Source organism: Haematobia irritans, chromosome 3 (assembly GCF_050003625.1).
Source record: "Haematobia irritans isolate KBUSLIRL chromosome 3, ASM5000362v1, whole genome shotgun sequence".
NCBI lineage: Eukaryota > Metazoa > Arthropoda > Insecta > Diptera > Muscidae > Haematobia > Haematobia irritans.
Window position 1 is genome coordinate 50,448,941 of NC_134399.1, and position 24,570 is coordinate 50,473,510.

The 24,570-nt window shown below is 35.2% G+C and overlaps 1 protein-coding gene across 1 annotated transcript in view; it reads left to right on the forward strand.

Moving 5' to 3' along the window:
- Positions 1-3,804: 3,804 nt before the first annotated feature.
- Positions 3,805-24,570, forward strand: part of Pi4KIIIalpha (phosphatidylinositol 4-kinase III alpha) — a 103,307-nt gene continuing 82,541 nt past the window's right edge. Inside the window, exons 1-4 of the mRNA XM_075300700.1 lie at positions 3,805-3,995; positions 4,107-4,320; positions 4,378-5,388; positions 19,811-20,303. Coding sequence (XP_075156815.1) covers positions 3,909-3,995; positions 4,107-4,320; positions 4,378-5,388; positions 19,811-20,303 — 1,805 coding nt within the window. The 5' untranslated portion in view covers positions 3,805-3,908. The remainder of the gene's footprint in view (positions 3,996-4,106; positions 4,321-4,377; positions 5,389-19,810; positions 20,304-24,570) is intronic.

Below are 24,570 nucleotides of genomic sequence, written 5' to 3' on the forward strand. Positions count from 1 at the left end.
CCGGCCTTCAAACTGAAGAGGTGTTTCATTTGAAAAACGCTCATCCTGTGTTTATTGGGTTATTTCTTAATTCGCATTGCAAATGGCGCCGTGCTATCAGTTTTTCAAGTACCACAAATGGAAAAATTTCGCTAGTTTTTCGTATTTTGTGGGTTTGTATGGAGTTCAACGAGAAAACCGAACTGAATACCGGCCTATAAACGGAAAAATGTTATATTTATACACAATCGTGTTTTACTTGACCACAATGATTCTTCTACAAGTACCTTAAAGTGCACTTTTTCTGACAGTTTGAAGGGGCTCTTATTGGCGTCGTTCTAAATTGATCTAAAGAGGCACCTACCCTGCCAACATTTTTTGAATTTGGGGGCGCTTCAGAGAATCCCCACTACGTCAAATAAAGAGTCGTATACGATATCCAAAACTCCTCGGAAAAGCGCCGTCACTATTGAGAAGTTGTACCACGCCAAGTTACTACAAAAAAGTATCGCATGAGTGCAATTATTAGGAGCCCTTCTGGATACATTTAGAAGGCCGCCAATAAGAGCCCCTTCAAACAATCAGACAAAGTGCATTTTAAGATATTTGTAAAAGGATCATTGTGGTCAAGTAAAACACGATTGTTTATTAATTTTATGAAACATTTATAAATTCTCATAAATATAACATTTATACGGCTATCACATCACATTTAACACATTTTTATGCATTAATAAGAGATTGATGTTGAGTTACAAGTTGTAAGTTAAATGTTGTAGCGTCTATCAGCCAGTACTTTTATTCCAAATGGAGGCAACGTGTCTGGAAAAATATTTGAAAAACTATCACTTTATTCCATTTGAAAAGTCAAAAATTGTTCACCAATTTACTTTTCACAATTTTAAGCGTAATAACTATGTTTTCAGCACTTTATTTTCGTTTTCATTGAAATAAATTATAAGAAGCTGGTTGTGCTTGGTGTTTCACAAAATATAAAATGGCTCTTGTAACAATAGTGATGGCAAAATACTATCACAGTTGGCGATTGTTGCAGTGTCACTTCCCAATAAACACAAACGTTTGAAAAATACTAAAATTCAATAATTTTTCAAACATTTTTTCAAAGGATTAGGGTAATATTCAAGTTGAGAAATTGTTGAGAAAATCGCGTTCTCAACAAAAAACAACACAATACAATAATTTCACACAATACAATAATTTCAACACAATAGCAATAATTTCTCAATTGTAATCCTCAAATTGAAATTTCAATGTGAGAAAAATAAAAAATTAGCATTGTTGCGAATACTTTCAAACCACAATTTGTATGAAAGTCAATCCTAGTTCTAACTGAAAGTCAATACTAAATTTCTAGGGATTTTGTAAATTTTATTATTTTTTTCCGTTAACAAATATAATAATCTTAAAAATAACATTAATAATATATAAAAAATAATAATATAATACCAATCAAAATGTAATTATCTTATTAAACGTATTAATAAATAAAACTATGAATACAATACAATGTTGGTGTCAAATAACTATTATTTAATATGCTGGCAATTTGAAATAATTACTATCGGGGAACTTGCTGGCTTGTGTGTTAGAATAGATTCCAGCAAGAGGAAATCACAAAATATCAAACTGATGACGGGATGTAAATTGATGTAAAATGCATATTTTCATCCAGAAGTTCTTGCACTTTGTTTTAATTGGTTGCACTTTGTAAATTTTCTGAAAACTTTTCTTTGTTGTTTCCTTCATCGGTTTTTCATCGGCCAACATCTTCCAAGAATATACCATCCAATGATTTTAGTTTTCTGCAAAACAATCGAGTTTTGTGATTTCCATTATGTTTTCATTTCACTTTTTATTTTGACTTACCAATTTGTATTTCTTCCAACTGACCACGTACTTTGTGATTTCCTCAAGAACGTTGGTGTTACAAAATTGTTGTTATTAAAATACTGGCAATTTTCAGGAACTTGATGACCAGATAATTGGAATAAATTTCCAGCAATTTCAATTCACAAAATAACAAATTAAACCGATGATGCGATGTAAATTAAACTATCGATGTGATGCGAATTATCATCCAGTAGTTGTTGATATGGAAAAGCATAAATACCAAGTTTTTTTGGTTGTACTTTGATTTTTGGAAACTTTCTCTTTCGATAAGTGTCCAAGAATCAGCATCAAAATATTTTAGTTGTCTGCAAAGAGATTTGAGTTTAGTGACTTCCTTAAAGTTTTCATTTCGTGTTTTAGTTTTACTTACCAATTATTATAAGCAATTTCAATTGATTATTAAAAAATTTCCACATTTTTGTATTTCTTCCACGAACTTTGTTGTCCAAAGTAGTATTGAAAAAGTAGTATTAAAAGTGGCAATTATTTATTCTTTCAATTGTCCTGAAAAAATAATTAAAATCCAGAGAAAAATAAAGGTTCAAATTTAATTGCGTCACCTATGAGTGATTGTGAAGTGGATAATTAATCCGAGGAACGCCGATATGAGACAAATAAGACTATAATACCCACCAAAGTTAAGAATGGAAGTCAGCCAGTCAAATGGATCTCCTACAACATTTTTTGAATTTGGGGGCGCTTCTTAGAATCCCCACTACGTCGAAAACAGTCGTATACGATATCCAAAACTCCTCGGAAAAGCACCGTCACTATTGAGAAGTTGTACCACGCCAAGTTACTACAAAAAAGTATCGCATTAGTGCAATTATTAGGTGACCTTCTGCATACTTTTAGAAGGACGCCAATAAGAACCCCTTCAAACAATCAGAGAAAGTGCATTTTAAGATAGTTGTAAAAGAATCATTGTGGTCAAGTAAAACACGATTGTTTAGATGTGTATTAATTTTATTAAACATTTATAAATTCTCATAAATATACCTCCATATTCATAAAAGTTAACGTACACTTTAAACCTACTATTACCATACAAATTCATTCGATAAACTGTCAGTAAATTATTATGAATATGGGTAATAACATTTATACGACTATCACATCACATTTAACATATTTTTATGCATTAATAAAAGATTAATGTTGAGTTACAAGTTGCAAGTTACATGTTGTAGCGTCTTTCAGCCAGTGCTTCTATTCCCAATGGAGGCAGCGTGTCTGGAAAAATATTTGGAAAACTATCACTTTATTCCATTTGGAAAGTCAAAAATTGTTCACCAATATACCTTTCACAATTTTAAGCGAAATAACTATGTTTTCAGCACTTCATTATCGTTTTTATTTAAATAAATTATAAGAAGCTAGTTGTGCTTGTTGTTTCACAAAATATAAAATGGCTCTTGTAACAATAGTGATGGCAAAATACTTTCATGCGAATAGTGATGGCAAAATACTATCACAGTTGGCGATTGTTGCAGTGTCACTTACGAGTCTGTGGTAGCGATGAGGATGAAATGGAACTTTGAAATGCTGGCAGGGTATTAACAACAACAGTTTATGATGCAGTTTAAAAACTGGTGTGCGTGGTATTTTGGGTCTGGAATATGTTATCAAGATACTCAAGTCATCTTTGAACAATTCTCCAGCTATGAATGCGCGAGTTTGTTTGAGATGCATTTGCTATGCAGTGTCATTTGGAGAGCTGCAATCACCATAAACATATGATTTTGACATCTTAAAATTTTGTCGAAATAAAAAAATTGTAATCATATGGGCCCATGATTTAACCTTCTTGTTCAGCCATGGGTCCATCTTACATTAATTCAATCTTTGACGTCTCTGTGCCACCCTGTTATTTTTCGATAACACCTTTATCGAAAGTTAGCTGCGTCGCTATCTTCACGCAGGTAAAAGTTTAATGGTCACCCTCTTCAGAATTCATACGTTTGCTTAAAATTTGATAAAAAAAACTTTGGGTAGCAATGTATTGACTGTCTGCTAAAATGACAGACAAATTTTCGTATCAAAAAACTGTGCAAAGCCTTGCAAGGGTATTAGCCCAGATCAAGCCAACGCCATGTTGGGACAAGGTTTGTTGTTTAAACGATTCCAAATGCATCAAAGCTTTTGTTGGTATTTGGCCTTGAAAAATTATTCTGCCGCAGAATGAGTCATAAAACGGCTCTTTTTTTTGATTTTAGGTTCAGTCACTTTTTCGATACTGCCCCCAAGAGAACGCGGCAGGTGTATTCTGCTTGGATTCGCGCGCACAAGATGCAGTCATTGCTCTGGGCTTATACTTCCTAGAGAGTGAATGTCAACACGAAGATCGAATTGTACCTTATCTACTAAGGCTTGCAAAATGCTTGCCGAAAGCTGTATGGGTTGATGATGGAAAATGGAGCAAAACTGACCGTGAGTGATGGCAAAATGGGAAAAATATTATACATCATTATTTTTTAACATTCATAGGTATACCGTCGGCTGAAAAATTCAGCTTTTGCCTAAATACGCTCTTATCCGACATTGCGACAAAATGTCCCGAGCTAAGAGAAGATATTATTATGAATCAAGTGGAGACATTGAGCGCGTTAGCAAACATCATAAAATCGAACAAGGATAGTACTTCCGCACCACCGCCCATTATATTATGCAAAGCTACAGTGCCTCTGCTATTCGGGTTAGCTCGGTCTATGGGACGATACGCTTCTCACGATCCGCCGTTATTATGTCGCATATATCCCCGTGAACAAATACCTGTGGTAAAGCCTAATCCTAGAGGGGGCGGTAGTCACTGCTCCAACGAACGTTTGCAATTTGCACATTTTCGCCCCATTATACCACGGTCTATGTCTGGAAGTTTGAGTCAGGAGTCATACGAAATTAAGATGAAACAGTTGTCACTAGCAACGCATATGAACACACAAAAGCCACAGTTACACACATATTTTTCAGTTCCCTATGATCCGCGGACACATTTCTTTACACGCTATGGTTCAAGCTTTAATCAATTTCCCAATATGCGTGTAACGGAAACACCCACAAAATCTCAAAAGTCTTTAATCATGCCTCCGTTTCCTATACAGCATTTGCAAACTATATTTGCGGTTGCAAAAAAACTATTGACAAAAGAGACTTTGGAACATTTAGACGAGCAAGCCAGTGATATTTTTGCCCTACACCAAATAAAAGGTTATTGTTATAAAAGTTTTTCAGAGACGTTGAATCTAGTTATGGTCACTTTGTTGAGAGAGATTTTGCAGCATCAAATCGACTTGCCAGCTCCATTTACAAAGGATGTTCAGGAGTTTGTGAAACGATTGTTTCTTAACGGTCAAACAGAATTGCAGAATAAACAGCAAGACCATGAAAAGGAAAAGAAGGAAGAGATTGGCATAGCAGTGGTAAATAAATACAAAGTGAATGTCATGGCAAATGCAGCTTGTGTGGATTTACTGGTATGGGCAATACGTGATGAGACAGGTAAGTTTTGTTTTTTTATTTTAGTTCTCTGGTATCCAACAAAAATATATGTGTGCTAAAGAAGTATGCACTAGACACATTTTTAACGTAATTATTTAAAACTTTTATGTACTTTTTTTCTTTCCACTTTACAGTTGATGAGGAGTACAATGTACCTTCATTGCAATATGCTTTACATTATTTAATGCAAAAAGGTTTAATTTTATGTTAAATTTGGTTCTATTGATGTTGCTTATATCCTTGCATTTTGTTCCTTTATATTTCTTTTAACTCTATACCCCTAACATAGACGTTCTAAACTCTGTTTTATATTCTTCTATGTTATGATTAACTTCTGTTGTTCCATTACAAACAAATAGCATGTCTATTTACAATGCGAGTTGAATTTGCACAATTAAGATAAATTCAATTTATGAGGTATATCCAAAGGAAAATACTAAAATAATTGAAACGGCAAATTGGTTAATATTTATTGGGATCATCCCTGTTATCTTATTCATAATATGTGGTATATCTCTCATGGTAACACGTTGTGACATGTAACATAGTTGTGTTACAACAAAATATATTACCACCAGAGGTAAGCAAGTGAGTGCAATTTCACTCACGATTGCAATAGAAACAACTTATCATGCTCACTAAATTCGCGATTGTAATAAAAAATGTTAATTGTTCAGACTATTTTAATTACGCCGTTGGTCACGTTGTTGAGAGTATATCAAAATTCCCTAGACCAATCAGATATAGTTTCGTCCGGCCTACAGTACAAATAAATTTAAAGTACCTTGCGGTTGCGGTTTTACATAATTCGAACGTTGAAAATCAATGAAAAGGAACTGAAAGGAATATACTAATCCTAGATATCAATTCCGAGCATGGAATATCACCACTAACTAACATATACATCATCAAAGAGCCCATCATCGTCCAACGGCTCCTAAGAGTAGGTAAATGAATAAGCCTCAATTTAGAAGTGTAAGGAGGAAGAACAAAGTCACTGATTGCGTGGCATAAAAGTAGAAAAGAAATAAAAAGGCACTGGTTTAGAAGTTGAACCAAAATATTTGGGCTTTATTTAATCAATTATTGTTCGTCAAACAATATTTACCTTCGTAGAAGCGAGAGAGTCTCAAAAGAGAATGACAAAAAGCTTGGATGCCGAAAGGCGGGGGTTGATGACATTTGACGTTAGAAAATGTCCTCATTTTCGTACCGAAAGGCAGAGAAGGTATAGACAAATCCTAACGGAGGGATTACACTTGAAAATGATTATATGATTTAACAAAAGCTAAGAAAACGGCATTTGAACTTAAACATTGCCGCCCGCCTTGCAACATCCAGCCATGTTGCAAAATTTAAAGTAATATTAATTATATGTACAATTTAAATAATGAAATAATGAACTAATGAAAGTATACAGAATGTACATTTCAGTTAATAAAAAAAGGAGCATTTTATTTTAGTTCAATTCTGTTTTTTCTTGTTATAGTTTCCATTTCATGTTTCATTTTTTCAAAACACAAATTCATATTTACAAATGTGCTCGTCAAGCACGCGATCGTAAATGGACTCGTTAAGCCCGATCGATTTTTAAATTTCAAATAAATTTGACTCGGAAGAGCCGGGTGTCGAGGACTCGTAAAGTCAGAAGGCAGTTGAAGACTACCTTACACCCAAGTGTGATATGGGGTGGCGAAGCCACAAACAATTCTCCTGGAGGAACCCCAGAAGCCGTCGACAACGGTTTTTTATTGGTTGCTGTTGCAACATTGTCGGCCAGAATGGCAGAATCAGTAGTCGTACTGATGGTATGTTCATCGGCAAGGGGTGCGATGCTAGAATTAATCTCCCGTTCCTCATCCAACATGGGGACGTCGTCCTCAGACTCTGGAAGGGTAGTAGCCATCTTTGCTATGTTTTCTATCTATGAAAATATAGAAAGATTTCGGAACGGAAAACCAAATTAACATAATGGTCAGGGTGACCAGAAACCGTAGGTCGCCTTACAACTTGTCCGATCTATTGCGATTCGAACGCGGCCATCAACCCAAAGATTTTTCACGTAACAAAAACTAGGGAGGACGCGAGCATAACGCGACAGATAGACCTATGTTAACTCCCTCAAAGACAAGGATGTAATCCATTTGAACAAACGACGACCGTTAGTACCCGGATGAACATCGCGAAGACGACATAATTTCCACGTAGTGGCGAGTAATAGTTCTCGTCGAGAATGTCGTGGACAAATCATAAGTAGCATGTAAAGTTACCGCTTTCGTAGAAAAGCAGACAGTTTTGTAAATATAACCGTGGGTTATCATCAAGGCGTGACCTGTAAAGCATTCCACATAATCCCATTGTCAAAACCAGTAGTGGTAAAATAGCGTCGCGCTCTATGTGAGAAGACAGCTCAGAATTATGGTGTATATTGCACCTTGAACCAGACGCATTATTCAAATTATGGTACCCCGTCAATACGTCGTCAACGTACATGCACCTCCGTAGGACGTATGCATAAAGAGGAAACTCATTCTCCGTGCCGTCAGCCAATGGTAAAATATGTCAAAGTCACTGTTTAATTAAATAAAAAGTCCTGGATAGTATTTGCAGAGAATATCGTAGTTGTATTCAATGCAGAAAAATCTAGAACGGGTCAACATATATATGTCTGTATACATCTGTGTGATATCGCAATTGTATACGAATTTATACAACCTCCACCTCAAAACGAGGAGAAACAAGTCTGATTGTTGAGTCGGACCGACGTGTAAAAATGTTATTCAAGGCAGTGAAAACCAATCGAAGTTAAATTGTCTTCTCCTCATTCGTAGGCGTAACCTCAACTGGCCCCATATGGTATAACCATATATACCCCCGGACAAAGTCGTGGTGAATCGTCTTAATTCATGGTTTTCACAAGAGGGATGCCTAATTTCGAAGAAAGTGTGTCAGGCAACCCGTCCTTGATTTCTGATTTGTCCGGAGAAATAAGTTTTGAGATGAAGAGTATCTTCACTCAGAATCCCGTCGGTTTGTCTTTTCATAATTTTACCCGCAAAGCTTATCTGAATCAGATAAGAGAGGACGTCGGGGAAGCTCTTCTAGTTCCCAAAGTGCGGAGACGTGTCTCGTCAAGACTAGTTCCCTCGGAGAGGTACACAGTAGTCGTGTAGACTGAAATATTCGAAGCAGGGATAGGACCCGTGACAACCCAGCCGAAGACTGTGTTTTGCGCTAGTAATGATCCCAAAATATTCGTTCTCGTACCGTCCAACAAAATTTTCGGATAAAGATCCGCGCCCAAAAGCAGATCAACAGGACGACAAACAAATAAATTGGGGTCAGCCAAACGTAGATTTGGCATACTAGACACAATGTCACGATCTAGAGAAAAAGATGGCAGGTTGCCGGAAATGTTCGGAAGAACATACGCTGTAGTCTCCAGTAGGAGCGACTCATCTAGTGGGGTACCAATGCAAAGTGAACAAAGTTCTCTCGACGTGATCGAAACACTTTGATTCACACCAGAAATTGTAGCCGAAGTCGAAGACGTACTCAGTCCAAGTCGGTTCCCCAATCCTTCCGTAATAAAGGATGATTCCGAAGCGGGATCTATTAAGGCCCTAGCAGGATACGTGATACCCTGGTGAACGATATTCACCATTGCAGTTCCTAATAATACATTTCCAGTACGCGAAGTATGGAATACCTGTCTACTCGACGTCCCTGACACAATGCCAGTCGATGTAGAAGGCTGATCGGTATCCACTGATGCTACCCCGGTATCTCGTATAAGCGGTGCGGAAACGACCGGACCAGTTATGGGATCATTTGATATATCCCTGTGCAGAAGAGTGTGGTGTCTTCTACCACATTTACCGCAATCATATGCGCTGGGGCAATTAGCTGCAATATGTCTGCGGGACAGACAATTCCTGCAGCACTGATGGCGCTTAATAATATTCATCCTCTCAAGAACTGAAAGATTATGAAACCTAGAACACGTTCTGAGGTGATGCTGTCGTCGACAGAGAACGCATAATCTGTCAGGAGAGGACTGGGAGGAACGAGGCGTACTTGTTGGGGAACGAGGTGCTTTCGCATTCGTGAAATGCGAACGAACTCTTTTGTTGGCCGGAGGCCTGGCGTCAATGCCGCGGATATCCCGAAGACATGTCAATGTCTGGATTCTTTCCGTGAGAAAGAAGTCCAAATCTGACCAAGAAGACAAAGCAGACTTGTCCTTAATACTCTGTTCCCAAAGTGTAACAGTACATTTCGGCAACCTCTGAAGGCATAAAAAGACGAGGATGGGATCCCAATCGTCAGTAGCCACATCGTAGATGGACATTGTCGAAATGCATGTCGAGATACCACGTTGTAGTTTCTTCAGTCCTGAACTGGTCTCAGACTCCAAGACCGGTAAATCGAATAATAATTTGAGTTGGTGGTTCACCAATAGGCGGGTATTATCATAAGTACCCCTTAGTGCCTTCCACGCAAGAGCGAAGCTTCTATGCGTGAGCGGAAATTTCGAAACAACCTCGCGAGCTTCACCACTGGTCTTCTTGAGCAAATGACATAATTTCTCAATTTCGCTAAGTCGGCTATTGTTAATATATACCGCTGTGAAGAAATCTCTAAATGTTGGCCAATTGAGAAAATCGCCGTCAAAAACATCTATATCACAAGGCGGTAGATTGAGACTATGGGAGGAACTATTGTCTCCCCTAGAACTAACGGAAGAACTGTGTGAGTCATCGGACCTATGAGAAACATTCAAAAGAGATGTTTGGTCCTCCAACCGAGGCGATTTAGCAGAATGCTTAGATGGTGCACGTAGTGCATCCAATTTACCTTGAATTGACTCCATGACATTCAAGTAACAATTATAAGCCACATCATATTTGCCGCCAGCAGCAGCGGCTGCCTCGGTGGCGTTGCTCTGTGTGGAAACAAAGTCAAGACATTCGTCGAATAAGCCCTTAACCTTTTCCCACAATGACTTAGCCTCGGAACCATGACATTCTAGTCTATAGGCGGTGAGATCATTGTCTCGCAAACTGTGAAACTTCGCTTCAAATCGGACTATTGCGTCAGTTGCTCTTGTGAAGGCAGTAAGTGGTGTAGTAGTCATTATGAAAAAGTACTGGAAAATTTAAAGGGCGAAAAAATTGACACGTGATGTCCAAAACTCTCGAAAAGAGTATAAATCGATCCAAACGCTACTTCGATTTGTCGTCGAACAAATGAAAATGCAGTTTTTTTCCCAGTGTATGCGAAATGTGTATCGTCAACACACAATATTTTTCGCAGTGTACCGAAAGTACCACAAATGTGAACAAGGTAACGTAATTACCACAAAAACACAAAAAATGAGATCAGAAAATTTCTCACAGTGTACGGAGTACAACCAATTTTTTACAGTGTATCGTCGATAAACCAATTTCCTCACAGTGTATTGGAAATACCAGCTAAAATTAGCTCTGTAAGGTAAATTATAAGTATTTCAACTTTTTGTAAAAATTGGCGAAAAATTTCTCCAAGTGTATGAAAACACGTAAAGTTTCTTCCAGTGTATCGTAAATACAAGAAACCCTTTTTCGCGTGGCGAAATATATGCAAAATCTTTATTTGGAAAATATTACAATATTTTCCCAGTGTACCCTGTATTCCAAAAGATTTTTGCAAGTGTATCGTGAATACAAAAAATATTTTCAGTGTATCGTAGAATACAAAGAATAATTTTCGCGTGGCGAATTATTGGAAAAATTGAAAATTTTATATATTACGAGAGAGTTTCTCTCAGTGTATATATTATCCAAAATTTCTCCCAGTGTACGTAGATACACAAAATTTGTGCAAGTGTATCGTGAATATCACTTGCCAAATGGAAAAATTACAAGACAATGAAAAGTCGTGAACTTTAAATTGTAAAATGTCAACTTGACCGATTGTAGGGTGCACGGACTGTAAGATGCACACTACGAAACAGTAAGGTCCAACAACAACAATAATATAAAAAATAAAAAAGTTTCGTGGAAACTCAAATATGTCAGTATTACGATAATATAATATATATTAAATACTGTTATTTTATTGTTTATATCGACCGACCGTAGGGTACACTACCACGTAACACGAACGATAATAGTAAACGACCGATATCCGTAGGAATCAACAATAAATACTTTTCTCAATTGAACTTGCAAAAAATTATTTTTATAATTTCGCACCGTAAGCGACCCACGCTAATAAACCAACGTGTATGCAGTTCGAACGTATGTTGGATGTAACACCTGTGTGCGCACGTATGTATAGCAAGGTGAACGGCAACTGTATAACACTTTACTATTGATGCCTATTGGCAAACCAATGCTTACAACCAATGCAATTGTTTTTGTTTTTTCTATGCCGATCGAAGATCAAAAACCCAAAAGAAAAACACAACAATGTATACGCAAACAAATGACAAAATACAGCGAAAATTAAATGCAACTTTGACGTTGAATATTTGGACGAAAACAAAGTGGAATTAAACGCACTTTTCAACACTTTAATGAGAATGTAACCGGGTATTAAAGACCGACGGATAATTTAATTTTTTCTCGTAGAGATTTAATGTACAACCGATATAAAATACGAGTTGTAAAGCGACCGTAGGCGAGTGTTTATTTCTGTTTTATTTATATTTACACCGAAGGATATGCTCACTTTTTAATTATCACTGAAAGTACATACCTTGGTTGTTGATAATAAAAATATTTGTGTAATAAATTGAAAATGCCTCGTAGAGGATGGTGATCGTCGATCGTTTGTTGTTGTTGTTGATTGGCGTAGCCTTTGCCTTCGAAGAAGAAATAAAAAGAGCGAATTAATTCTTTCCAATTAATATCCGGCTCGAAGGACCAATGATTGCGTGGCATAAAAGTAGAAAAGAAATAAAAAGGCACTGGTTTAGAAGTTGAACCAAAATATTTGGGCTTTATTTAATCAATTATTGTTCGTCAAACAATATTTACCTTCGTAGAAGCGAGAGAGTCTCAAAAGAGAATGACAAAAAGCTTGGATGCCGAAAGGCGGGGGTTGATGACATTTGACGTTAGAAAATGTCCTCATTTTCGTACCGAAAGGCAGAGAAGGTATAGACAAATCCTAACGGAGGGATTACACTTGAAAATGATTATATGATTTAACAAAAGCTAAGAAAACGGCATTTGAACTTAAACAGTCACTGTTACAATAGAGGTGTCTCAAAGCGAACAAGATCTGCTTCTGCACCTATTCTATCCTATCAATGTAACATCATATTGAGGATCCCATATTAACGTTATCATGCAAAGACTAGTTAACCACATCACATTACAATTTGCATTACCAGTAGTAAAACCATCATTACACGTTGCATTATATTGATTGATTTATTTGGTTTTTCTTCCATACATACGTCAAGATTTTAAATCTTATAATATTATAGAAATGTTCCCCTTAAAATTAAGAACAGCGTTGAAGGGCGACATGACAAAGTAAACATTGAAAACAAAAATATAATACCTACAGTGAAGGTGGGCCAGTTGAAAATTTCATTTAAAGAAAAAAGTTGCAAAAAGATCACCGAAAAACAAAAATGACCTAATTAGATATATAAAGCAGGAATAGGAGAATATTCTGGAGGAATAACCTCGTCTCAGAGTCGTTTAAAGTTGGTTATTGAAGTCAAAGGAAGCCATACCAAATACAAGTTCCAAACAATTTATATGATTTGAATGTATTATGAATTGCAAAGAATTATTTTCATCAAAAAACTGAATTTAAATTTCATTTTGCTTGTTTCTGGGTTTCTTTTAATAAAAACTTGTTTTTGTTTTAGAATTACTCTTCTATAGACGTTAAAAAATAAAAAAATAATCTTATATTTTCCTTTTCTAATACTTATTAGTTTAATTCATTATTGTTTTAATTTTGAAAACATTTTATTGACAAACTGTATGTACAGACGCTTTCTATAAATCTAGGAAATACGTTATCGCAAATTCCACATCTGCCCATGTCTGTAATTCTTGGATGTAGGTTAGTGCAGCAAATGTGATATGCCCATTTGTTTTTCGATATCCCGTGTAAAAATTGGGGAATCTGATTTGATATGGTTATATCTGAGGCAAGATATGGTCAGATCTGAGCAGATCCGAAAAATGGTTATATCTGGCCATATTTAAATACTATGAAATTGGATCGGATCAGATCTCAAAAATGATACACATCTAATTAGATCTAATTTGATGTAATTGTATATTATTTGATACATTTCTATCTTTCGAGATCTTTCAACAGCGTAGGATACCTGCTCAAAATAAAAGCCCGTAATTTGTATATAATATGAGATCAATTAATTATTTAATAATACAAATGAATAATTAATTATTTAATAATGCATTACATACACAAAAAAAAATTTTTTCTGATTCAATCACGAAATTAATTGATCCAATTCAATCACGAAAATGATAGTATCAATCACAGTTTTAATTGGGCATAGAAAAATTCTTGATTAAAAAATTAATTGATTTCATTACCAAAATTCAATTAATTTTTTTATTGATTCAGTTAAAAATTTAATTGATGTTGATCTTGCGATCTCAATTAATTTAGTAATTAAAAAAGGTAACTACCCGTGTAAAAATTGGAGGATCCAATCCTATCTAATAATATCAAATTGGATCTAATTGGATCTGTTCAGATATTGGTTCAGACATAATTAGATATGCACAGATATGCTATATATGGTGCTAGATCTGGTTAGATATAATTGCAGATCTCATCATATATAGTATAATATCTAATTATATCTGGCATATCTAATAATATATGCTTGGATAGGGCCATATATAGCACTATATCTAATAAGATATGGTAGATATAACATCATATCTGACTATATATGGGGTTAAATAGGTCCATAATATAATAAAAAAAATCATGAACAAGTTAAAAAGATTTTTGAAATACACGTCTAAACCTCAATGTCATTATGTCAAATGTCAACGCCGTCAGGGGCATCTCTTCTAAACAAATTTAACGCCAGACTAGCTGAGAAAATTAAGAAATTTAATATAATTGTTTTAAATGTGTTCCTTTGATAAAGTGTATATCGTTTCCTTTATTGCGGAGATTATGTAGGTAAGTAGATTGTATTTGTTATTTCCTTAGTAGTCATTTTCATATTGTTTTACTATTTTCTAGATTTGGAAAAAAGGAAACCTCAGTGGTGTACTGGTTAACATGCCCGCCTTGCATTCAAAAGGTCACGGGTTCAATCCCAGTTCCGACCAACACCAAAAATTATTTCGGCGGTGGATTATCTCCTCGCAGTAATGTTGGTGACATTTCTGCTTCAAAGATTCTCTAAGTTGTTTCAGCGCAACGTGAAATGCCGATAGGACTCGATTATAACAAGGAGGTTCCATGTTATTGAGCTAATTATTGAATCGAGCAGCAGTCAGTGATAAGTGAGATGTTGATCACTGTGATGTCATGATGGTCTGATTAGTATGTATGAGCCTAAAATAACAGCCTATCGCTATACCTAACCTAATCCCGAATACACTTTAAATGTGAGTATTAAAAGCAACATAATTATATGGCAATTTTTATTGCAACTTAAAAAAGAATGATCCAAAACAATACTAATACTTGCTTACATAGTTCAATATATTCCCATATTTGTTTATTCCTATATTTGTTTAATAATTGTTTTTTTACTTAATTTCATTGCAGATTGCCTTAACGCTGTAATACTTTAGTCGTGTGTCTAAGTCCACAGCAGAAGAAACAAACGAAAAAACCCTTGGACAACACTCTAACTCAACTGTCAATACTCTTAAATAGCTTTGATGGATCAATTTAAATTAAACATATTTATTATGCACATACTTTTTGTCTGTATTATTAAATAGAACAATTGATCTCATTTTATATACAAATTATGGGCTTTTATGTGTTGAAAGATCTCGAAAGATACGATTGTATCAAATAATATACAATTATATCAAATTAGATCTGATTAGATGTGTCTCATTTTTGAGATCTGATCAGATCCAATTTCATAGTATTTAGATCTGACCAGATATAACCATTTTTCGGATCTGCTCAGATCTGACCATATCTTGGCTCAGATCTAACCATATCAAATCAGATCCCCCAATTTTTACACGGGTATTTTCAATTACATTCTGAATTGGGTTAGAATTTTTATTTGAATTAACAATTGATTGTTTAAAAAAACATTAATAAAAAATTTAAAAAAATGTTCATCACTTTTTTAACTGACTTAGTCTTCCGAATTTGATTAAAAGATAATTGTATCAATTAACTTTTTAATTAAAAATTTTTAAAATTTCAATCATTGACTAAATTAACTTAATGTTTCTACCTGTACTGATTAATTTATTTATAATTGTACTAATTAATTTATTAATTGAAAAAAAATTAACTTCAATTAACTTTTTAATTGGAAATATTTTGGTGATAGTTTTTCTGTGTACACTCCATAACCTAAGCATAACTCAAACAATACATACACTCAAACAATTTTCATATAAATTGAATTCCATCAAAGTCAATTAAGGAGGTATTGACAGTTGAGTTGGAGTGTTGTCCAGGGGTTTTTTTCGTTTGTTTTTTCTTTAATGAAATTTAGTAAATAGTATTAGGAATTCAATTGAACTATGTAAGCTAGTATAAGGATTATTTTGGATCATTCTTCTTTATGTTGCAATAAAAGTTGCTAAAAAGGTTATAATTTTATGTTGCTTTTAATACTCACATTTAAAGAGAATTCGTGAATTCACAGTGATCAACATATCGATTGATGTCCGATTCAATGTTTAGCTCAATAACATGGGACATCTTTCTTATAATCGAGACCGAACGGCAAATCACGTTGCATTGAGAAAGCTTAAAGAATCTTTGAAGCAGTAAGAAATGTCACCAGCATTACTGTGAGGAGATAATCCACCGCCGAGATAATTTTTGGTCGGAACTGGGATTGAGCGCATGACCTTTTGAATGCAAGGCGGGCATGGTAAACAATACCACCGTGGTTTCCTTTTTCCTAATCTAGAAAGTACTAAAACAATATATGAAAAGGGCTACGAAGGAAATGACAAATACAATCTACTTACCTACATAATCTCTGCAATAAAAAAAAACTACACTTTACCAAATTAAAACAAGTATTTCTTAATTTTCTCGCTTTTTTGTGTTAAGTGATGCTTCCGACGGCGTTTACATTTGACATAATGGGTTTTTGTTGAAACTTATGGGCCGTTCACTAAAGGCCGAATTGGTTTGTCGAATTTAATGGAAACATGAAGGGCTTTTGTAATGTATAGAAAATAGTGATAATATATATGATTTAAACCGAACAAAGTTTTTTGCCCTTTTTGGATTGGAAATTTGTAAAACTTTATTCACAGGCTGCGTACAATATTAACAATAACTTTTGATAGAAGTGTCCAATAAATTCGAACTTTTGACAGGATGCAATTCACATCAATGCGAATAAAAAACAACGAACTCCATCAAAAAATGCTACGTCGACTTAGCGTACTCTGGAATGAGGACATCGATATGATAGATAGAAAAAAAGAAACTTTTGTTATTTGAAATTTAACAACCCGTGTAAAAATTGGGGGATCTGATTTGATATGGTTAGATCTGAGCCAAGATATGGTCAGATCTGAGCAGATCCGAAAAATGGTTATATCTGGTCAGATCTAAATACTATGAAATTGGATCTGATCAGATCTCAAAAATGAGACATCTAATCAGATCTAATTTGATATAATTGTATATTATTTGATACAATTATATCTTTCGAGATCTTTCAACACATAAAAGCCCATAATTTGTATATAAAATGAGATCAATTGTTTTATTTAATAATACAGACAAAAAGTATGTGCATAATAAATATGTTTAATTTAAATTGATCCATCAAAGCTATTTAAGAGTATTGACAGTTGAGTTAGAGTGTTGTCCAAGGGTTTTTTCGTTTGTTTCTTCTGCTTTGTAAAGTATTACAGCGTTAGCGCAATCTGCATGAAATTAAGTAAAAAACAATTATTAAACAAATATAGGAATAAACAAATATGGGAATATATTGAACTATGTAAGCAAGTATTAGTATTGTTTCGGATCATTCTTCTTTAAGTTGCAATAAAAATTGCCGTATAATTTTATGTTGCTTTTAATACTCACATTTAAAGTGTATTCGGGATTAGGTTAGGTATAGCGATAGGCTGTTATTTTAGGCTCATACATACTATTCAGGCCATCATGACATCACAGTGATCAACATCTCACTTATCACTGACTGCTGCTCGATTCAATAATTAGCTCAATAATATGGGACCTCCTTGCTATAATCGAGTCCTATCAGCATTTCATGTTGCGCTGAAACAACTTAGAGAATCTTTGAAGCAGAAATGTCACCAACATTACTGCGAGGAGATAATCCACCGCCGAAATAATTTTTGGTGTTGGTCGGAACTGGGATTGAACCCGTGACCTTTTGAATGCAAGGCGGGCATGTTAACCAGTACACCACTGAGGTTTCCTTTTTTTCCAAATCTAGAAAATAGTAAAACAATATGAAAATGACTACTAAGGAAATAACAAATACAATCTACTTACCTACATAATCTCCGCAATAAAGGAAACGATATACACTTTATCAAAGGAACACATTTAAAAAATTATATTAAATTTCTTAATTTTCTCAGCTAGTTTGGCGTTAAATTTGTTTAGAAGTGATGCCCCTGACGGCGTTGACATTTGACATAATGAAATTGAGGTTTAGACGTGTATTTCAAAAATCTTTTTAACTTGTTCATGATTTTTTTTATTATATTTTGGACCGTATTTAACCCCATATATAGTCAGATATGATGTTATATCTACCATATGTTATTAGATATAGTGCTATATATGGTCCTATCCAAGCATATATTATTAGATATTATACTATATATGATGAGATCTGCAATTATATCTAACCAGATCTAGCACCATATATGGCATATCTGTGCATATTTAATTATGTCTGAACCAATATCTGAACAGATCCAATTTGATATTATTAGATAGGATTGGATCCTCCAATTTTTACACGGGAACCCATAATTTCGGATGTATTTGCGAATTTATTAAAAAACACATGAAGCACGAATTCATAAAATGTGCAGGTAATGTGGTACACCATAATGTAGATTTTTTTGTAAAAAGTGCAATATATGTATCGCAATTGCATACTTTTTATGCGTATTTAGTACTCCTCAATTATTTACATCCGAAAATTAATAAAATGAAAATACACCTTCGCACAAAACGAAATGATTAAGAACCACAAAAAAACATTCGAGCTCAGGTAAATGTGATTTTTTCAACTGGCACAAATAAAGAGTTGCAAAAATCAAACTGATCTTTGATTGCTTCATTCTCTGACAGCCACAATCTATTCAGCTTGGTTTAGTAATTCGTATGTTGTTAGATAGAGAAAAAAGCTACTATACCACATTACCAGCCTTACCACATTTGCTGCACTTAGGAAGAACTTTCATTTATTTTGTTAATTTTTTTATAATGAGTTCCTGACAAAAAATAAAAATACTTACTAATCTTTGATTGCTTCATTCTCTGACAGCCATAATCTATTCAGCTTGGTTTAATAATTCGTATGTTGTTAGATAAAGAAAAAAGCTACTATACCACATTACCAGCCTTACCACATTTGCTGCACTTAGGAAAAACTTTCATTTATTTTGTTAAGTTTTTTATAATGAGTTCCTGACAAAAAATAAAAATACTTACTTGATTTTGTTAATTTTTTTTATAATCAGTTCCTGACAAAAAATAAAAATACTTACTGATCTTTGATTGCTTCATTCTCTGACAGCCACAATCTATTCAGCTTGGTTTAATAATTCGTATGTTGTTAGATAGAGAAAAAAGCTACTATACCACATTACCAGCCTTACCACATTTGCTGCACTTAGGAAAACTTTCATTTATTTTGTTAATTTTTTTATAATGAGTTCCTGACAAAAAATAAAAATACTTACTTGATTACCATCGTGAGTCCGTAAAGTTTAGTGAATGCCAATTTTTTCGTAATTTGGTTTCCTACAACTTCTCACAGACAGAATTAATATGTAACTCACGCACCACATTTGCCGGCTTAGCACGCGCAATCAAGTTTATAAACTGCGAAATTTTCCGTGGATCGTGATAATTTCGTGTCACATGCACGCCTCTAAAATGAACGTCATACATCTATTCCTAGAATGCTATGGATCCGTGGATAATATTCATATAGCGCTGCATTTGATTTTATTTCTAAAAATCCTTTCACGTTACATTACAGAAGCTGACAAATTGTGTGGCCGTCTCTCGCAAAAACTGAACTCCGTATTATCTTACAAAATAGTAATGGATCACATGCCATTATTAATGGTATGTTTGGAAGGTTTGGGGAAATTGGCTCAAAAGTTCCCTAATATTGCGAATACATCGATTTCGTACTTGCGAGATTTTCTCGTCGATCCGAGTCAGATTTTGGCAAAACTGCATGCTCATTCACAGCAGCTAATTTCCGTGCAAAAGAAGGAGAAGGAAGTAACACCCTTTAAAATTGTGGTTCAAAACAGCGAATCACGATCCACAGTGGATATTTTTGGAGAAAGCCAAAGGTATGCCCCGCTGAGAACTGGACAAGCGGCATTTGAAGCTCTACGTGACGCCGCCATTGAAAACTTGAGCACAGCTTTAAGGGCTGCTCAGCCAGTGGATCAATTTTGTGTTCCAGCCTTGGTGGCTAATGTGTCGAATCGTTTGTTTACTGCCGAAAAGCATGAATCGTAAGTATAACAAAATTCATAAATTTGTTCAGTGAGATTTCGTTAGTACCTCAGCGAAATCGTTACCAGTTATTATAGGTGAATCTTTATTCTCGATATGAGTCGTCATAATTGAAAAATGCTCATGACTAGGTGTCTAGTAAATCACAGAGGATGAGTTCACGGCAAAACGGTAGTTTCACTCTAGACGAACGATTCGTCTCGGGACGATTTTAAGTTTCACGAACAGGCAGTTAGTAAAATTTGAAAGGATCTGAACAAACTAAAATTAACCTAAAAAATTAGAAAGCTTTAACGGTATTATTAGAAACCTCGAGAAGATGTAGCTTTTTTTCCTATGCACTTTCCCGCCCCTTCTGACCGTGAGGGCCTCATCCATGTAACGTAGGGATTGCGTACATAAGTTACAGCTACTGAAACTGAATACTAGCATAACCAACAACAAATGTATATGTAACGTTATTCACATGTACTGAAATTCTGGTCTTAATCACATCAATACTTATGTTAGTATAATTAGATGATAGGCCTCACTGATGCATAATTTGAAAGTTTAAAACCAATGAAGAGGAACTAGTAATTTCTACAAGGCCTGAAAAGGATATTTATCCAATTCGTAGATATCAATTCTGAGCAAGGAATATTACCATTAACTGACCTAAACATCATCGCCAGAGGACTGCCACGTCAGTTCACGTGTTGTTGCGTCCGTCTTATTGTGTTAGAGGAGGTGCATCCCGGATATCCATCTCCGCTTGCTTTGGTCCGAGCTGGGATAGAGAGAAACCCAGGACCATGAGTCCTGGACCATCAGTCTACCGAAACCAGAACCACCACCTTTCGGCTTCGATGAAGTTAATCTTACATCCAGAAAACAAATTCGTTGCCTCAACCGAAAGCGGATGGTTCCATCAACTATCAAAGAGGTCTGTTGGCACAACTTACATTTGGCAATTGTAACCGCATCGTAGTATGTTAAACCAACCTTGCATTGGTTGTCGTAATCGAATCTTATTTATTTGGTTTATTGGTGCAACCGCCCAAGATGTTATTTATTGTTACCATGACCAATTGTTCGATATACATACTTACCAAATTCCAATATTAAATTGAAATATTAAATGCTTATTATTTTAATATAGTACCAACCTTTAAATGATTCGTGTCAAAATTTGACGTTGTAAGTCAATTAGTTTGTGAGATAGAGCGTCTTTTGTGAAGCAACTTTTGTTATTGTGAAAACAAATGAAAAAAAGGAATTTCGTGTTTTGATAAAATACTGTTTTCTGAAGGGAAAAAATACGGTGGAAGCAAAAACTTGGCTTGATAATGCGTTTCCGGACTCTGCCCCAGGGAAATCAGCAATAATTGATTGGTATGCAAAATTCAAGCGTGGTGAAATGAGCACGGAGGACGGTGAACGCAGTGGACGCCCGAAAGAGGTAGTTACCGACGAAAACATGAAAAAATCCACAAAATGATTTTGAATGACCATAAAATGAAGTTGATCGAGATAGCAGAGGCCTTAAAGATATCAAAGGAACGTGTTGGTCATATCATTCATCGATATTTGGATAACTATGCGGAAGCTCTGTGCAAAATGGGTGCCGCGCGAACTCACATTTGACCAAAAACAACAACGTGTTGATGATTCCGAGCGGTGTTTAGCAGCTGTTAACTCGTAATACATCCTAGTTTTTCCGTCGATATGTGACAATGGATGAAACATGGCTCCATCACTACACTCCTGAGTCCAATCGACAGTCGGCTGAGTGGACAGCGACCGGTGAACCGTCTCCGAAGCGTGGAAAGGCTCAAAAGTCTGCTGGCGAAGTAATGGTCTCAGTTTTTTGGGATGCGCAAGGAATAATTTTTATCGATTATCTTGAGAAGGGAAAAACCATCAACAGTGACTATTACATTTCCTTTGATATCTTTAAGGCCTCTGCTATCTCGATCAACTTCATTTTACGGTCATTCAAAATCATTTTGTGGATTTTTTTGATATTTTCGTCGGTAACTACCTCTTTCGGGCGTCCACTGCGTTCACCGTCCTCCGTGCTCATTTCACCACGCTTGACTTTTGCATACCAATCAATTATTGCTGATTTCCCTGGGGCAGAGTCCGGAAACGCATTATCAAGCCAAGGTTTTGCTTCCACCGTATTTTTTCCCTTCAGAAAACAGTATTTTATCAAAACACGAAATTCCTTTTTTTCCATTTTTTTCACAATAACAAAAGTTGCTTCACAAAAGACGCTCTATCTCACAAACTAATTAACTTACAGACGTCAAATTTTGACACGAATCATTTGAAGGTTAGTACTATATAAAAATAATATGCATTTAATACTAGCGACGCCATCTATGTGTCAGACCGGGGACTTATCAGCCAACCTGTTAGATCTACTTACAGTAGGGTCTATCAAGCCAAGAAATTATGAAGTCCTTTTTTATGATGTTTATGAAGTCATTTTTGGCCAAAAAAGGTGTTGTTACAACCTTGTGGAAGCAAAGTGGAGTGACTATTTGATTCGAATTCAAGGATCTCTTTGCAATCTCGTCCGCGTATTCATACCGCTTATATATGGGAAGGTATCCACATTATTACAATGTCAGATAAAGAGGCGTGGAAAATTAAGTGATCGAAAACTTGGGCCTTGTTGGATTAAATGCCTTTTAACAAACTAAGGCACAAAAGATGTCGGTACCGATTAGTGGTCTGCCAAGTTGCCCTGGAGCAAATTTCTCCATATGTATAGTTTATTTATCATGAAAATTGTTCAACTGCATTGACTATGTGAAGAAATGTAGCCCCAATATGTACACATATACACCGCATGAAGGGTATGCAAAAGGTGTGCCTATCTCAAATTGAATTTCTATTTTGATTCATTTATTTTTATTTTTACTTTTTTTGTCCGATGTATTAATCCAACAGAATTAATATTCTTGTCAGTGCGCGTGAATTTTGTCGGCTATAAGAGATTATGGGGACAATTAATATCCTGGATATTTCAGACAGACATCTAATTTGTAAAAAGTACTAGTATAGTTCCAGATGGAGATTAAAATGAAAAAAAAGTAGTTTTGATTCTTCCTTATTTTTTCAAAAGAAATACGAAATAAAAAACACAAAATTAGATTATTTTTGCGGGATCCCGAAAAATCCCATCATTCAAAATAAAAAAATTTGCTATTCGGGACTAATCCCGTCCCGAAAATCCCGCGATTTCGGAATGGATTGGGTATGATTTTTTTTAACCTTTTTTTGGTATGATATTTTTTGAACATGCGTTTTTTGGGTATGATTTCATACCCCAAAAAAATTAATCATAAATAATTTTTTATAAAATCTTTGATTTGTTTATTTAATTAAATAAGAAATTCATTTATTTGTAGCAATATTGTTGTTCCGAGGATTTGCTTGTGTTTCTTTAGTATTCACGTAGCCTTCAAAGGCAATGAGTATAAAGTTGGAAATATGAAAATAAAACCGATTTAAAACTAGGCAAAGAAACGATGGGCTTGTGCCATTTACCGCATTTCGACGTATAAAATGCGACTAACACAGGAAATACAATGGGACGAACACAAGAAAATTTTCCAATTTCTCTATACAAAATTTATTTTTAATTATACTTTACTACAAACACAGATGATTTAAAAAATTCTTATAATGAGATAATGGGCAAATCAGTGTTTTAATAGGGATGTCGTTGTTCTATTTGAAGAAAACTAAATACATATATATTTAGAAAGACGATATGGACTTTGATTTTACCAAGCATTAGCTAAAAATACTTAACTTATTCAACCGTCGAACTGAACGGACGTGTTTTCTAATAGCGGAGTATTTCATCGTAATAAGTACTTATTACGAATTTCACGTGTGGTGGAAATAATAAACCACCATGCAGCGAAATTCAAAGTCATCCACTGGGTTGCTAACTTCAGGGCCCAGTGGACGGGTAACGACTGAAGTTATAAATTTGGGCAGCGACCAAGAGTCAGGCCCAATTAGTCGACCTGTAGACGGGTCGACTGGCGGTGACACTTTGGCAAGTCGAACCTTTTCTAAGGTGACGACATCAAAAGGAGGCAATCCCTCTAGAAAGAGATTCAAGGAACGAAGAAATGCTTTGTTTATCCTAAAGAAATTAGGATCAGTCGACCCAAGCACGTTGTCGGCTAAGCAAAGCGATTCCTTAAAATGGGCTCAAGGAATTCTTGAGGCTGGAAAAAGGAACGATCACCGGATGAGCTG